The following is an 18,573-nucleotide window of genomic DNA, read 5'->3' as shown; positions in this document are numbered from 1 at the left end:
AATTTATTTTAACTGAGGAAGGAATGATCTAAAATAAAATCATTTGCGACATTGATGTAACAATGAAGTTCAACTGACTTGGAGTGGTCCTTCACATCTCAAATTAATTTATTACTAAATGATAAAATCATCAGGAATACAAAAAGCACATAAGTCCATTCGCATTGTCTCATCTGTGTCAGCCAATTAGCAGGTACCCAGTTCTTGGTTCATAGCCTTGTAGCTTGTAGCATTTCATGTGCATTTGCAAGTAATATTTAAATACAGTGAGGGCTTCTACCTCACAATCCTTTCAGACAGAAAGTTTCAGATGTCTACCTTCCTTGGGCGAAAAGAAATGCTCAACTTTCCTATAATGGTTCTCTCAATTCTTGAAATCTATTCCCTCTCGTTACTGGCTTCTTTGTTAAGTGATAAAGACCCTTCTTATTCACTCCAGTTAGATTTGTTAATTTTATACACCTTAGTTAAATCTCCATTCCAAAGAAAACAATCCAAGATGATTTAATCTCTAACTGCAAAATGCATGCTGCCTAGGGAGAAAGCTGAGGCAAACTGTGATACTGCAAACTAATCACACTGGAACATTAAAAGTTGGCCCAATAATGGTGGAATTACCAGTAAATAGCCATTCCTTGGAAAATGGAGGTGGGCATGGGAGCCCCACAATCTCTTTTCAGAGAAAAGGCATATAAGCACCTCCAATCAGGCATCTAACTCCTAAGATTAGAAGATATGAAAGCCACACTGGCCACCTGCATTGGGGAACCTTTGCAAATAAAATGCACTGCTGTGGCTTACAGGCAGCAATCAGTTCATCTCCTACCCATCGTTGTATGGAGGCACAGACCAAGCCTTAGGGAGACAGACTGGCTCCAGCAGATTCAACTGAGCTGTTGGAGATCTTCAGGCTATGCGCAGGAGGATTGTATGAAGTTAACAGTAGACACCCTGGAATTTTTCAGGAGGGTCTGGGGAAAATATGAGGAACCAAGGCCAAGACCTACATTGACCCAGATGCTACACTTAACTACTTCAGAGCCAGGCCAGTCCTTTACTCAATGCTGGAAAAAAATGGAAACTGAACTAGGGTGACTTGAAAGTTTGGGTATAAGGTCTACACCCAAGCTTTCAAGGCATCCGAGTTCCCAAGCTGGCAGCATGGTGGCACAGTGGTTAGCCCTGCTGCTTCACAGCACCAGGAACCTAGGTTCGATTCCTGACTTCGGTCTGTGTGGAGTTTGCACATTCTCCCCGTGTCTACATGGACTTCCTCCAGATGCTCCAGTTTCCTCCCACAGTCTGAAGGACATGCTGGTTAGGTGCACTGGCCATGCTTGAATCCTCCCTCAGTGTACCCGAGCAAGTGCCGGAGTGCGGCGACTACAGGATTTCCACAGTAACTTTATTGCAGTGTTAATGTAAGTCTACTTGTGATACTAATAAATAAACATTTGCGAAATGAAGTGCATGCGTAGTCCCTGTTCTTAAACTTAACAAATCAGTTCGCCCTTGCATGGATGATAAATTGACAGGCACATGGGTCTCCAAACTCGATATGTACCCTATGCCCTGGATTAAAGATCTGTAAGCAGGTTAACAGGTGGCAAGATGTTCTCCAAGTTGGACATGAGCTATGCCTATCTCCAGTTGAACTGGATGAATCTTCCCAGAAATAAGACATCATAAGAGACTCTATGAGTGTACCCGTTTGTCTTTCCAGGTCTCATCAGCATGTGCTACCTTCCTGAGAGTTATGGAGTACATCCTTCAAGGGCCATCCAAGAAAGCAGTATAAATGACGTCTTGGCCACAGCGACTTTAGAATACCTGCCAACCTGGGAGTCTTGCAGTGATTTTCAAGGCTGAGAGTTTACTTGAACAGTTAATGGCAAGGGATTACATTCTTTAGAGGGTAAAGTTAAGGCCACCAAGGAAGCACTGACCCCAAAAAACACACAAGGTTAAAATCATTCCTGAGGTCATGGAAAATCTATCCTGAATTTGGCTTCTATGCTGCCATCCACCCCCCCGCCCCCCCCACCTTGCATGTTCTACTACAAAAATACCACAGATATTATTGCAAATCTTTACAGAGGCTTTTTCTAAGGTTATATGTCAGTTACCATCATCCAACTTACTAGCTCATTTCGACTCTAAGAGCTTATTCCAACCTGGGGCACTTCCCCCTACGTGGTTGGCACAGTGCTGTCACATTGTTGGAAAGACAGGTTGAAGAAGCCTATCGCATATGCCCATCCAGGACCCTTTTGAACACAGAATGAAAATAAACTCAACTTGAGAAGGAAAGGTTGGCCAGTCGTATTTGGTGTTTGGTACTTCCACCAATAAGTCTACGGTCAACGTTTTTTTATAGTTATTAGAAACCCTTGCTAAGTTCTTTAAAGAGGACAAGGCAATTCCCCCCCATTGCCTCTGCTCAATTCACTGCTGGGCCTCATTATTGGCAGCCTGTGAATATTTTCTGGAACACCGCCCTGGAACACGGATAGCTAATGCAGATGCACTGAGTCACATCCTGTTGTCCACAAGCCTGGCTCTTTAACCATCTGTAGAAGTGGTTGTGACGACACTGAACTTTTTGGGAAACCTTGCCAGTGTCAGCAAGGCATTTTAAAGCCTGGGTCCATTTCATGTTGACCCCTCTGGTACTGAAGGTATGGACTCAGAGACGTAGGCTGAAGAAGCGGACTTACAGGCTGAAGCGGAACCTGAGAAAGAACCTGTTTCGATGATCCTATGATGCTGCCTCCGAAGGAGAAGGTCCCCTGTTCTGTTTACAGCACCTGACCCAGCCCCACTTTCAACAGACCTCTGCCTGAGCGCTAAGTGCTGGAAAGGACCTCCTCACAATAGGGGTGCTGGGAGAGACACAGGCCTAATTGGGGGGCTGGAGATGTTATGATGCCCACGAAGGCCAAGGGAGATGAGTAATAGATGTATCCATAGGCTTCACGAAGTACGAGCTACCTTATTCAGCAAGCAAAGGTTTGCCTAATGGGAAGCAGCCAGTGGGGTTTTTTTAAGCCTATAACTTCACCCGGGCCGAGGTGAAGACTACCTGGCTGTAAGCCATGGGAGTGGCCTTTCTTTTGGTGCACAATAAAGAGTGTTGGTGTTGGGAAACTGGCATTTGGCTGAATTACCACACGAACTAATTCTTTATCCATGCTCACAGTGCCAGGAATCTGGGTTTGATTCTGGCCTTGGGTGACTGTTTGTGTGGAGTTTTCACATTTTCCCCGTATCTGCGTGGGTTTCCTCCAGGTGATCTGGTTCCCTCGTGTAGCCTTAACATGTGCAGATTAGGTGGATTGGCCATTCTAAATTGCCTCTTAGTGTACAAAGATGTATAGGTTTGGTGGGTTAACCATAGTGAAAGTGCAGGGTTATGAGGTTAGGACAGGTGGGTAAGATGCTCTTTCAGATAGTCCATTCTGACTCAATGGCCCGAATAAGAACATAAGAACATAAGAAGTAGGAGCAGGAGTAGGCCATCTAGCCTTTCAAGCCTGCTCCGCCATTCAATAAGATCATGGCTGATCTGAAGTGGCTCAGTTCCACTTTCCCGCTTTCTCCCCATAACCCTTAATTCCCTTGCCTACCAAAAACCTATCTACTAAAGGAATGGCTTCCTTTTGCACTGTATCAACTATGATTCTAATATGTTCCCTTCTACAAGGAGCCTTGATGTGGCACTTTAGCAGATACATTCTGGAAATCCAAATATACCACATCAACAGGTTCCCTTTAAATATCTTGTTTGTTATTTGCTCAAAAAACTCTAATAAATTAACTCAACATGATTTCCCTTTCCACGTTGACTTTACCCAATTACGTTATGATTTTTTATGTAGCCTGCTATAACCTCCTTAACATTCAAACAATTTCTCTATGATAGGTTTTAGGTTAACTGGCCTGAAATTTCTTACTTTTCTGTTTCCCTCCTTTCTTGAATAAAAGTGTTAGATTATCTATCTTCCAATCTATGTGGATCCTTTCCGAATCACAAGTATTTTGAAAGATTGTGACCAATGCATCTACTCTACAGCTACTTATTTTAAGATCCTAGGTTGAAGCCAACTGGTCTTGGGGGCTTGTCAGACTTCAGGTCTAATAGCTTTCTCAGCACTTTTTTGCTAGTGATGGTAATTGTTTTACAGTCCTCTCTCTCATTGGCCTTTTGATTCGTATGTATATTTGAGAAGAATTTTTTAGAATATAGAACATTACAGTGCAATATGGGCTCTTTGGCCTTCGATGTTGCGCTGACCTGTGAAACCAATCTAAAGCCCATCTAACCTACACTATTCCAATATCATCCAAATGTTTATCCAATGACCATTTAAATCCACTACTACTGCAAACAGGGCATTCCACACCCTTTCTACTATCTGAGTAAAGAATCTACCTCTGACATCTGTCCTATATCTATCACCCCTCAATTTAAAGCTATGTCCCCTCAAGCTAGCCATCTCCATCCAAGAAAAAGGCTCTCCCTGTCCACTCTATTTAATCCTCTGGTCATCTTAAATGCCTCTATTAAGTCATCTCTTAACATTCTTCTCACAAACGAAAACAGCCTCAAGTCCCTCAGCCTTTCCTCATAAGACCTTTCCACCACACCAGGCAACATCCTGGTAAATCTCCTCTGCACCCTTTCCAATGCTTTCACATCCTTCCTATAATGTGGCGACCAGAACTGTATGCAATACTCCAAGCGCGGCCGCACCAGAGTTTTGTACAGCTACAACATGATCTCATGGCTCCGAAACTCAATCCCTCTACCATTAAAAGCTAACACACCGTATGCCTTCTTAACAACCCTATCAGCCTGGGTACCAACTTTCAGGGATCTATGCATATGGATACCAAGATCTCTCTGCTCAACCAAATAACTTATCATTAGCCCAGTACTCTGTATTCCTGTTACTCCTTCCAAAGTAAATCACTTCACATTTTTCCGCAATAAACTCTATTTGCCACCTCTCAGCCCAGCTCTGCAGCTTATTTATGTCCCTCCTGCAACATCCTTCCGCGCTGTCCACAACTCTGTCCACGACTTTAGTGTCATCTGCAAATTTGCTAACCCATCCTTCTACGCCCTTATCCAGATCATTTATAAAAATGACAAACAGCAGTGGCCCCAAAACAGACCCTTGCGGTACACCACTAGTAACTGAATTCCAGGATGAACATTTCTCATCAACTATCACCCTCTGTCTTCTTACAGCTAGCCAATTTCTGATCCAAACCACTAAATCAACCTCAATCCCATGCCTCCCTATCTTCTGCAATAGTTTACCCTGGGGAACCTTATCAAATGCTTTATTGAAATCCATATACACCGCATCAACTGTTTTACCCTCATCCACATCCTTGGTCACCTTCTCAAAGAACTCAATAAGGTTTGTGAGACACGACCTACCCTTCATAAAACTGTGTTGACTATCCCTGATCAAATTATTTCCTTCTAGATTATTATAAATCCCATTTCTTATAATCCTGTTCAAAACTTTGCCCACAACAGAAGTAAGGCTCACTGGTCTATAACTATCAGGGTTGTCTCTACACCCCTTCTTGAACAAGGGGACAACATTTGCTACTCTCCAGTCTTTTGGCACTATTCCTGTAGACAATAACGACCTAAAGATCAAAGCCAAAGCCTCTGCTATCTTCTCCCTAGCCTCCCAGAGATTCCTAGGATAAATCCCATCCGGCCCAGAGGTAAAGTATTTTCATACTTTCCAGAATTGCTAACACCTCCTCCTTATGAACCTCAATCCCATCTAGTCTAATAGACTTTTTAAAAGTCTTTTACAATGAAGACAGACACAATATTCAAAATAGTTTATTGCCTCTACCATTTTCTTGTTTTCCATTATTAATTCTCCAGGTTCTCTCTCTAAAGGACAACACAGACTTTAATTATTCTTTTCCTATTTAAGCACTTGTAGAATCACTCACTATCTGATTTTGTATTACTAGCTAACTTTCTCTTGTACTCGCCTTTCTTCTTCATTCTTGTTCAGTCATTCTTTGCTGATTCTTAAAGTTTGACCAATCTTCTGACCTACCACTAATCTTTGCAGATTTATGATGTTTCTTTCGATTTGATTTCAATCTTAGCTTCCTTATTCAGCCTTCAACAATGCATCCTTCTCAAAGAGTATTTCTTTCTCTGCGCTGTATTGTTCTATGTTTCTATTCGATGTTTCTCACAGGGATAAATCTTTGCTGAGAGTTACTTAATAAATCCTTAAAAATCTGCACTACATCTCTATCTTTTAACGTAGTTTCCCAGTTCACCTTAGCTGGATCTGTTTTCATATCCTTATAGTTACATTTATTCAGATTTAAACACGTATCTTAGATCCACATTGCTCCTCTTTATTGATTATTGATTTTCATAAGGTGGTTGAAAACAGGTAGAAAGCTGGACATGAAATTCTATCATTTTTTAAAAATTAGTTTACAAAACGTGGATGTCGCTGAGCAGCATTTATTGCCCATCCGTAATTGTCCTCCATTTCAGAGGGCACTTGAGTCAACCACATTGCTGCGGGCACGGAGACAAGTGGCTGGTAGGGATGGCAGATTTCCTGAAGGACACTAGTGAACCAGATGGCTTTTTACGACTACCGACAATGGTTTCATGATCTTCACTAGACTTTTACTTCCAGATTTTCACTGAATTCAAATTTTACTATCTGCAGAAATGGAATTTGAACCTGGGCCCCCAGATCTTACCCTGGGTCTCTGGATTACTCTGGTCACAATACCAATACACCATTGCTTCCCTTGCTATAATCGCTGTCACCTAGAAACTCCTTTAGAACATAAGAAGTAGGAGCAGGAGTAGGCCATCTAGCCCTTCGAGCCTGCCACGCCATTCAATAAGATCATGGCTGATCTGAAGTGGCTCAGTTCCACTTTCCCACTTTCTCCCCATAACCCTTAATTCCCTTGCCTACCAAAAACCTATCTACCCGCGTCTTAAATATATTTAGCGAGGTAGCCTCCACCACTTCAACGGGCAGAGAATTCCAGAGATTCACCACCCTTTGAGTGAATGAAGTTAGCATGAAGTTAATGATTAATCCTGTCTCATAATTAATAACAGCTCCAGAATTGCATGCTCATTGGTTGGCCCTGGAAAGTACTGTTCTAAGAAACTGTCCTGAATATTGTCAATGAACTCATTTTCCAGAATACCTTGGCCAATCTGAGTTGTCCAATTTACACATAGATTAAAATCTCCCATGACTATTGTGGTACCTTTCTTAGAAGTTCCATTTATTTCATCCTGTAACCATGGTCAAAGTGCCTATAAACTATTCCCACTCAGCCATTGGTCAAAAAGCTGTAGGTCTTTACTGTAATAAAGAGATTCCTCTTTCTTAACCTATGCTTTGGTTCTAAATTGCAGATATTGCCTTCCATGTTCATCCAATTGAGATTTATAATCTGCAGGTCTCATTCAAAAATTAATCCATTAACTGCTGATCTGCCACTTTACAATAATAAAAAAACTTGCATATTATACTGTGCATTTCTTTCAAATGAGTTTCAAAACACCAATTAAATACTGCACAAGTTTTACCAAGTTATCTACTAAATGTAATCAGAAGTAGTTACAAACTACAAATACAGTTGGTAGATTAAAGAAGAAGTAATTTCAGCATAACCAGGAATGGAATTATAGCTTTCAGGTTTATTCACATCACAGCTTTTTGCTAGTGTACATACTGAAAACATGATCAAGTTGACAATTGAGAGATAATTGAAGGTACATGATTACAATGTATGCAGCATTGAGGGAGGTGGTGGTATAATAGTAATCATGGGGAAGCAATTGCCTAGTGGTATAGACTATTAATCCAGAAACTCAGCAAATGTTCTGGGGACATGGGATCGACTCCCACCACAACATACAGAGGCAGTTGAATTCAACAAAAAAATCTAGATAAAGAATCTATTGATGACCATGAAACCATTGTTGATCATGGGGAAAAACCTATTTGGTTTACTAATGTCATTTAAGGAAGGAAATAATTGGTCTGGTCTACATGTGATTCCAGACCCACAATATGGTTGACTCTCAACTGCCCTCTGAAATTGCCTAGCAAGCTACTCAGTTCAAGAGACATTAGGCTTGGGCAACAAATTGAGGCTCTGCCTGTGACACTCACATCCTATGAAAGAGCAAATAAAAAAATCTAAAATTCAGCAAGTTAAGATTTTTATTCTTATTTGCCTCAATTAGATAAGGTTTGACACTGAATTTACAAATTGTGTGTCTGGTTACATTTAACATCAAGATCAAAGAAAGTTAAAATTTTTTCTACTTTTGTAACTCAGTGTTAGCATGGAGCACTGTTAGTTAAGGTTCAGCACAGCTTGATGCAGTATTTTTCCTCCCTCCCAACAATATATATTTAAGCACGCTGACCAGTATTTGCGTGAATCGTTCAATTTCTTCATTAACTTTATTTGTGGTATTTGATTGAGATTGCATTTGGTAAATTACAAGTATTGTAATGGTGTGAGTTGCACCAACCTCTGATGATCAGCAGTGAGAGGATATTTGTAAGACAGAGAGAGGAGTAATCATTAAGATCTGCAACGCCTGCAATTACATACTATATTCAGGCCACAAGGGTTGTTATTTTACAGTAACAGTGCTTTAAAAATTACAATACCAAAAAATTTCAAATCTGATAGAAAAACAGCACAAATATTCATAATCTTGCACACATCATGCTACTTAAACATACCTTAAATGCAAGAAAAGAGATAAACTAATTAGCCAGGCACATAAAACGCAAACTCTGGTTCAGAAGAATGGAATAGAAAGAATGACATAGCATGGCCGAGAATGGTGATAAAGAAATGAGAATATAACATTGACTTTACCAGAGATGAGTAAAGCAGGATGGTCTCAAAAGAAGCTGCTGAAGTGAACACATAAAAGCTTGAAAACAAAACTGTGCATTGCTCATATAATTGGAATCTAGTCACACAAATAGCGTGTAAAGTGGTGAACGTTGTGCTTTGAGATCAATAAAGTCAACATTCAAAAAGTAATTTTTTGTTTCAAACGATAATAAAGTAACATGATTGCCCATCAATATCTAAGCTATAGAGCTGAGGATTGTAAAATCACAATTATATTTTGGGATTATTCCCTTTTGATTTAATTTCATTTACTTAAACATGTAGACATTGCTTTTGAAATGTTCAATATACAGTTATGGATTTGTTTTATTTACTTTAATTCTAACGCTTATCTTGAGAATTCCAACATAAAACAAAATGATTGTTAAAGTGACCATTATTGGAGGGAAGCAGGTCTAAATAATATTTGCCATTCCACCCAGTATTTCCTGGAGATAGAGAGCCATATTTCCCAAAAATAGCAGCAATTCAACTGAGGCATGAAAAAAAATGTACTTTCAAGATTGATCATATGGAAACTGCTTGGATAGCGTAAGTAAGCAAGCCACACTTCACTACCTTCAACCAACTTCTCAAAACCACCTCCAGGCCTGCAAAAGCTTAAAATGTCTCTGTGTAATGGGGCTAATTTAGTAGTAAATATGGAATTGAAATGGAAAGGAAAATAAAAATTAATTTCGCTGAGTTATTTGGCCCCTTTCTAAACATTCTCCTCTCAATTACCATTACCAAAAACAGGCTTTTTTTTCAAAGAAAGAAAACAAAGCATTTCATTTTGGGCTCTGACCTGCAGTCTTCAAGAAAAATTAAACTCTGAATTCACACTATCGAGGTCATTCACCAGAGACTGCTTACTTAATCGATATAAATTCTGGACTTAAAGAGTTCGCAAAAGCAAACCACTACTCAAGAAAGCAGGGGAGAAAGAAAACTGTGAAGTACTTATCAGTTAGCTTGACACCAGTCATTGGCAAAATGCTGGAATCTATTATTGAGGAAATCTTGCATTTGGAAAATAATAATATAATCTGACAGTCATTAGAGTGAAAATGTGTGAAATTTATTACATTTTATTTTCATGGACTCATACAGCACAGAAGAGGCCATTCAGCTCAGCGAGTCTGCATTGACATATTAGAAACACCTGAACTCCCACCTAATTCCATCTGCCAGCACTTGGCCCATAGCCTTGAATGTTTTGATGTGTCAAGTGCTCATCCAGACACTTGTTAAAGGGGTGAGGCAACCCGCTTCTGCCCTCCCAGGCAGCGCATTCCAGACCGTCACCACCTCTGAGTAAAAATGATTTTCCTTGTATCCTCCCTGAAACCTCCTTCCCCTCACCTTGAACCTATGTCACCCGTGACTGATTCTTCAACTCAGGGGAATAGTCTGTGCATGTCTGTCATAATCTTGTATACCCTGATCAGGTCGCCCCCTCAGTCTTCTCTGCTCCAACAAAAACAACCCAAGCCTATGCAACCAACCGCTCTTCATCACTTGAACGTTCCATCAGAGGGAACATCCTAGTGAATCTCCTCTGCACACTCTCCAGTGCAATCACATCCTTCCGATAATGTGGCAGCCAGAACCGCACACAGTACTCTAGCTGTGCCCTCAACAAAGTTTGATATTTTAAGGATAAAAATAGCACGGTATATAAAGGATGTAGTATTTTTGGATTTCCAAGAAGCATTCAATAAAGTACCACAAATGCAAAAGGGCTCAGAGTTGGGAGTTGTAGATTAGCATGGATGGATGGAGGATTGGTTAACTGACAGCAAAACAGAGTAGGTATAAACGTGACATTTTCAAGTTGGCAAGGTGTAACTGGTGAATTGCTGCAAAGATTAGCACGGGGGCCTGTTATTTTACAATCTACGCCAATGACTTATACTTAACATATCGTACAGAAGTTGGTGATAATACAAATGAGGTGAAAATGAAAACTATGAGGACAAAAATACGCTATAGAGATAAAGCCTGGTTAAGTGAGTGGCATACAAAGTGGCAGGTGGAGTACAACGTAAGGTAGTGCTATTTTATATACTTTAGTAATAATCAAAAAAAAATCACGTTATATGTTGGTTAATCAGGAAAATTGGATGCAGTACAACAAGCAATTAGCATACTGGTATTTACTGCAGAGGAACTGGACTACAGGAATAAAGAAGGCCTTGCAACAATTGCATGGGCTTTTGCTGAGGCAACACCTGGAGTTCTGTGCATGTTTCAGTGTCCACATCTAATGAAGAACATACTTGCCTTGGGTTCATGGAATCAGAGAGAGCATTATCCTAGGATGAGAGGCTGAGTGAATTGAGCTTCTACTCTCTAAAGTTTAGATGAATGAGGTAATCTTATTGAAATGTACAAGATTCTAAAGAGACTTAGCACTAGTGGATGAAGCAAGGCTGCTTCCCCTGACTGGAGAACCTGGAATATACCAGTATAGTCTTACGATAAACGATCGATCATTTAGGACTGAGATGAGGAGAATTTTATGCAGAGAGTTGTAAATTTTTCTACTATAGAAGGTTGTCAATAATCCATCATACAGTATATTCAAGGCTGAGATGAATGGATTATTGGTATCTCAGGTAATCAGTGAGGTTTGGGAAGACGTCAGAAAAAAATGTTGGGAGGATACAGCGGCGTTGTGATGTTAGGACTGGCCTCTGGGAACATGGGTTCAAATCCCACCATGGTAGCTGGGGGAATTTTAATTCAATTATAAAAATCTAAACTGAAAACTAGACTTGGTAATGGTTATGGTGAGTCTGCTTCTGCCATTCAATAAGAACATGGGTAACCTGACTGTGGCTTTAACTGTACTTTCCTGCCTTTCCCCCCAAAACCCTTGTCAACAAAAACCTACGCATCAACACTGAAGCAATGTTAGTTATATACCTTCACGTTTAACTGCACACTACATCATCTGTCTTTGATAATCAATATCATGATGACATTTTACAATTAGATACCAATTTGAAGCTCTTGCTGTAAATATCATTTAATACATCTGGCTTTGAAACACACCTGTATCATCTGTTCTACCATTGGATAACCTGAAGGAATTTGAATGACTTCCAGCCTGCTTGTACTTTTTAAACCTGATAAGATGAAATTTCACAAGTTAGCAGTTGTTAATGCAAAGCATCATATTGGAACACAACTTTTCTTTTAAAATGCTGTATAATACAAGCACAGAAGTGGGACAGTGCATTCTGCAACAGGGAAGGGTGCAACCTGATATTTGTAATTTCCTACGTCTTTTATCCTTTCACCTTTGCCCTTTGTTTAACCCATGTGCTCTCCTCACATTGTCTCCTCAGAAACATGGTGGTGGCGCAGGTGTACAGCGCCCACTGGAAACACGGCAGCCTTGATAAGCTTACAGGCAAAGGTTAGATGCTTTCTGACAAGGTAAAAACATGTGCAATTAATTTTGCAATCAACAGCAGAACAGAAACATTTATAAATAGGGCGGCACAATGGCACAGTGGTTTGCACTGCTGCCTCTCAATGCCAGGGACCCGGGTTCAATTCTGGCCTCTAGTCACTATGTGTGGAGTCTGCCCGTTCTCTCCATGTCTGTGTGGGTTTCCGCTGGGTCCTACGGTTTCCTCCCACAGTCCAAAGATGTGTGAGTTAGGTGGACTGGTTGTGCTAAACCACCCTAGTGTCAGTGGGTTTAGCAGGGTAAATATATGGGATTACGAGGATAGGGCCTGGGTGGGATTGTTGGCGGTCCAGGCTCAATGGGCCGAAGGGCTTCCTTCTGCACTGTTGGAATTCTATGATTTAAATGGGTTCTTTCTGCACTGAAGGGATTCTATGAGCAATATCTAACTTTATTGAAAACATACAACATCTTGACCTCAGCTGCTTTCTGTGATAGCTAATTTCACATACATACTATTCTCTGGGCAAAGAAATTTCTCTTCATCAGTTCTTATCCTTAGGTTATGACAGCTGGTTCCAGACTCCCCCACCATCAGGGACATCCTTGCTGCATCTTCCACTCTGTCTAGTCCTGTTAGGAGTTAACAGGTTTTTATGAGATCCCTCCTCAATCTTCTGAGCTCCAGCCAACATAATAATCAACTCAATCTCTCCTCACATATCAGTCGTCATCCCATGAATCAGTCTGGTAAACCTTCCATGCACTCCCTTTAAGGCAAGAACATCCTTCCACAGGGAAGGGCACCAAAAATACACACAATATTCCAGGTGTTTCCTCACCAACACCATGTATAACTGCAGCAAGACATCCCTACATCTGTACTCGAATCCTCTCACCATTTGATTTCTTCACTGTTTGCTCCATGCACTTACATGCATGCCTTCAGCCACTGGTGTAAAAGTACCTCACATTTATCCACACTATATTGCATTTGCCATGCATTTTCCCACTCACTCAGCTTGTCCAAATCACACCAAAGTATCTCTTCATCCTCCTCACAGCTCATCCTCCCACCCAGCTTTGTGCCATCTGCAAATTCGGACACATTGCATTTAGTTCCAAGAATCCAAAGAGATTCTACAAATACATCAAGGGCAAAAGAGTAAGGAGGGAGTAGGGCCTCAGAAAGATCAACAAGGTCATCTATGTGCAGATCCACAAGAGCTGGGTAAGCTCCGAAATGAATATTTCTCATCAGTATTTACCGTTGAGAAAAGCATGGATGTTAGGGAACTTGGGGAAATAAATATCACAGAGATGGTGGTGCTGGAGGGTTTGAAGCACACCAAGGTAGATGAAACCCCAGCACCTGATGAAATGTATCCCAGGACATTGTGGCAGGTTAGGGAGGAAACTGCAGATCTCTAAGCACAATCAACAGCCACAGGTGAGGTGCCTGAAGACTGCAGGATAGCAAATATTGTGACTTTCTTTAAGAAGGGCTGCAGGGAAAAGCCTGGAAACTATAAGCCGATAAGCCTAACATCTGTAGTGGCTAAGCTGTTGGAAGATATTCTGAGAAACAGGATCTACAGGCACTTAGAGATGCAATGACTGATTAGGGACAGTCAGCAATTGGGCCAGTGGGCTATGAATGGCAGATGCAGTTTAATTTAGAAAAATGCAAGGTGATGCATTTTGGTAGATCAAACCAGGGCGGGACTTACTCAGTTAATGGTAGGGTGTTGGGGAAGGTTGTAGAACAAAGAGATCGAGGATTATAGGTTCACAGCTCCTTGAAAATGGAGTCACAGGTCGACAGAGTGGTGAAGAAGGCATGCGGCATGCTGGGTTTTATTGGTCAGAACATTGAATACAGGAGTTGTGATGTCTTGTCAAATTTGTACAAGATATTGGTGAAGCTACACTTGGAAAACTGTGCACAGTTCTGGTCACTGTATTATAGAAAGGATATTATTAAACTAGAAAGAGTGCAGAAAAGATTTACTAGGATGCTACCAGAACTTGATGGTTTGAGTTACAAGGAGAGGCTGGACAGGTTGGGACCTTTTTTCTTTGGAGCATAGGAGACTTGGAGGTGATCTTATAGAGGTCTATAAAATAATGAGGGGCATAGATCAGTTAGATAGTCAAATCTTTTCCCAAAGGTAGGGAAAAGGTAGAGGGCATAGGTTTAAGGGGAGAGGGCAGTGATACAAAAGAGTCCAGAGGAGCAATGTCTGGAGCAATGTGGTGAACGTCTGGAACAAGCTGCCAGAGACAGTAGTGGTAGAGGGGGGTACAATTTTGTCTTTCAAAAAGCATCAAGACAATTACATGGGTAGGATGGGAGGGATAAAGTATAGAGAGATATGGGCCAAACGCAGAAAACTGGGACTAGCTTAGTGGTTTAAAGAAAATGGGTGGCATGGATAAGTTGGGCCAAAGGGCCTGTTTCTATGCTGTAAACCTCGATGACTTTATTGACCTGCATATGGTTAAATTCAAAGCAGTCATTAAGAGGCTCTACTCTCCCTTATGTTGCCCTTTACGTATTTGTAGAAGCTCTTTGGATTTCCCTTTGCCTTTACTGCCAAAGCAATTTTGTGTCCCCATTTTGCTCTCCTGATTTCTCTAATCTCTACTCCTACACTCTATACTCTTCAAGGGATCCATTTGATCCCAGCTGCCTATGCATGTCATGTGCCTCCTTCTTCTTCTTGACCAAGGCGTCAATATCTCGAGCCATCCAGTATTCCCTACTTCTACCAGCCTTGCCCTTGACTCTTAAAGGAATGATGTAAAAATTTACTAAAATCAGATATTAACAGGAATAAGAGGAAATGTTCCAAACCAAAACGAAGGAGTTATTTAACACTGTAAAAAAAAATCAGAATACCTATAAAGACAGATTAACAGAAGTGTGACATTCACAAATTAACCTCAAAGCAAGGACTGTGATCCCTGCTGGGATTAAAAGCTAAGCAATTCTGATTGTGAGCTCCCTCTTCTCCAAGGCAAAAATGGCAACTGTGGAGTGGAGACTTTCAAATCTGGGGATCAACTCCAAGGCCCCATGACATAAGGATGCATGACTTTTATTTTTAATGTGGTTCAGAGAGCATGTTCTAATATAATGAACACTGAGGCCAGATCACTGCCTCCATCTGAAACTGCAAATTGGTTGGTGAAAAAAAAACCTCGCTCTCGCAACTTTCTCTTGCTCCCTCACCAGCTTTTCAGTGTTAATATAGAGTCACAACAGGAAAGCACTTGGGAAACAATGAATCAGAAGGATCAAATACGTAAGCAAATTTTCTCATTTGATCTACCCAGCAGTACAACAAACATGCCTGTAAACTTCAATTAATTGTCACTTACCGCAGCATATAAAGAACAATTATAATAAATACGATGACTAACAGTGATGAGAGCGCCACCATTACTGCTATAATAGGCATTTCATCTGTAATAAAAAGAACACACTATTTAGAATATAGATGAACATTAGTACACAACTGTACTTGCGTGTAAGGCAGTTCAATGGAGATTCTCAAATATTGTACACAGCCTCTATAAGAATGTTAATAAGCTAATGCCACAACACAAAATTATCAGTATCGATAATATAAAGACATAGAATCCCCGTTATTATAGGAAGTTATTATAGGAATGCATGCAAAAATAAACAGTTCAACTGAAGCAAAATAAGAATTTTTAAAAATTAACTGACTTTGTCATGACAGGCCAGGATAAACATAAAGCACAACAAAGCTCCATTTCAAACTGATGCTCTCAAAACAGTTCAATGAGGTGACCCTTTAATAAATCACTGATCCATTTAATCATGCCTTGCATTCAACAAATTCAACTATGAACAATGAAAGCAAAAATTAGTTTGGTCGATTTTCAAGCCCAGGCACGATTGCTTCTCCTGGTTCCAGGAGAAGCAATTATTTAGTCAGTTAGGTTTAAAGTAAATGCTTGTTGGCAGCCCAGAATTCTCAGCAGGGCAGGACTGACACCTTCTCAGTCCATCATAAACACATTTTCCAGTCAGATCCTTCAATAGGTGATCAGGTCATAATTAACTTACGTATGGTTCCATCAAAGCCCTTCAGTGCAGGAGACGGCAATCCAGCTCAGAGTCTGCACCAACCCCCTGAAAGAGCACTCTACTCAGGCCTACTCCCCCACTGTATCCCCGTAATCCCATGCATTGATCATAGCCAATCCACCTAACCTGAATGTCTTTGGACTATAGGAGTAAACCGGAACACCTGAATTAAACCCATGAAAAATGTGAAAGCTCCACACTGTCACCCAAGGCCGGAATCAAACCCAGGACCATGGCGCTGAGAGGCAGCACTGCTAACCACTTGTGTCACCATGCCACCCCAACACCAGTTTCAGGTGGTCAGCCAAGATACCGAGACACAAGACTGACATATTTAACAATGGTCAAATTTGATACACTATCAATTTAGTCAATGCAGTGCAAGTGGTTTTATTTTTTAAAAGCAAATTACTGTAGATGTTGGAATCTGAAATAAAAGAAATAAAGAACGAAAATGCTGGGAAATCTCAGCGGATTGGACAGCATCGTTGGAGAGAAAACAGAGCTAATGTTTCAAGGCTGGATGACTTTTCATCTGAAGTTTTGCTGCTGCTCCAATTTGCTTTGGTGAGACAAACTATACATCTGGAACAAACTATACAGTTTTGATCAGCATATTTCAAAAAAGATATAATGACGTTAGGAGCAGGTCAGAGAATGTTCATTTATCCCAAGGTGACAGGCTTTCAGGTTGAGCAGGTTGGAGTTTGGAAGAATGTGAAGTAATCAGACACATTACATTTAGCTCCAAGAATCCAAAGAGATTCTACAAATACATAAAGGGTAAAAGAGTAACTCAGGAGGCAGTAAGCCCTCTTAAGGATCAACAAGGTCATCTATGTGCAGATCCATACGAGATGGGTGAGATCCTAAATGAATTTTTCTCATCAGTAATTACTGTTGAGAAAAGCATGGATGTTGGGGAACTTGAGGAAATAAACAGTGGCATCTTGAGGAATGTACATATTACAGAGAAGGTGGTGCTGGAAGTCTTAAAGCGCATCAAGGTAGATAAATCCCTGGGACCTGATGAAGTGTATCCCAGGATATTGTGGGAGGCTCGGGACGAAATTGCAGGTCCCCCAGCAGATATATTTGAATCATCGATAGTAACAGGTCAGTTGCCTGAAGATTGGAGGGTGGCAAATGTTGTGCCTTTGTTTAAAAAGAGCTGCAGAGAAAACCTTGGGAACTACAGGCCAGTGAGCCTCACATCTGTGCTGGGTAAGTTGTTAGAAGGTATTTTGAGAGACAAGATCTACCGGGCATTTAGAGACACAAGGACTGATTAGGGATAGTAGGCATGGCTTTGTGAGTGGAAAATCATGTCTCACAAATGTGATTGAGTTTTTTGAATGAGTAACCAAGAAAGTACAGGAGGACAGTGCAATTGATGTTGTCTACATGGACTTTAGCAAGGCCTTTAACAAGGTACCAACCACATGGTAGGTTGTTGCATTAGGTTAAATCTCACAGGATCCAGGGTGAGGTAGCTAAATGAATACAAAATTGGCTTGATGGCAGAAGAAAGGGTGGTTGCAGGGGGTTGTTTTTCAAACTGTAGACCTGTGACTAACGGTGTACCTCAGGGATCAGTGCTGGGTCCATTGTTATTTGTCATTTATATTAATGATTTGGATGAGAATACTGGAGGCATGGTTAGTAAGTTTGCAGATGATACCAAGATTGGTGACATAATGGACAGCAAAAGTTATTGAGGATTACAACAAGATCTTCATCAATTGGGCCAGTGGGCTGACGAATGGCAGATGCAGTTTAATTTAAAATAAATGCAAGGTGATGCATTTTGGTAGACTGAACCAGGCCAAGACTTACTCAGATAATGGTAGGGCGCTGGGGAGAGTTACAGAACCAAGAGATCTAGGGGTATAGTTCATAGCTCCTTGAAAGTGGAGTCACAGGTGGACAGAGTGGTGAAGGCGGCATTCTTGGTTTCATTGGTCAGAACACTGAATACAGGAGTTGGAATGTCTTGTTGAAGCTGTACAAGACATTGGTAAGGCCACACTTGGAATACTATGTACAGTTCTGACCACCCTATTATAGAAGG

The 18,573-nt window shown here is 40.9% G+C and overlaps 1 protein-coding gene across 3 annotated transcripts in view; it reads right to left on the bottom strand.

Moving 5' to 3' along the window:
• The window catches only part of ptpra (protein tyrosine phosphatase receptor type A), a 257,679-nt gene that overhangs the window by 85,850 nt on the left and 153,256 nt on the right, over positions 1–18,573 (bottom strand). For all 3 annotated transcript variants that reach the window (XM_080196539.1, XM_080196648.1, XM_080196610.1), the window contains 2 exons: positions 15,767–15,851; positions 12,019–12,092 (listed from right to left, as the gene is read on the bottom strand). In XM_080196539.1, coding sequence (XP_080052665.1) covers positions 12,019–12,092; positions 15,767–15,851 — 159 coding nt within the window. The remainder of the gene's footprint in view (positions 1–12,018; positions 12,093–15,766; positions 15,852–18,573) is intronic.

This window comes from Carcharhinus amblyrhynchos, chromosome 1 (assembly GCF_965287045.1).
Source record: "Carcharhinus amblyrhynchos chromosome 1, sCarAmb.v2.hapA, whole genome shotgun sequence".
Taxonomy (NCBI): Eukaryota; Metazoa; Chordata; class Chondrichthyes; order Carcharhiniformes; family Carcharhinidae; genus Carcharhinus; species Carcharhinus amblyrhynchos.
Note: the sequence above shows the minus strand (reverse complement) of the source record. Positions and strands in the feature narration are given on the sequence as shown.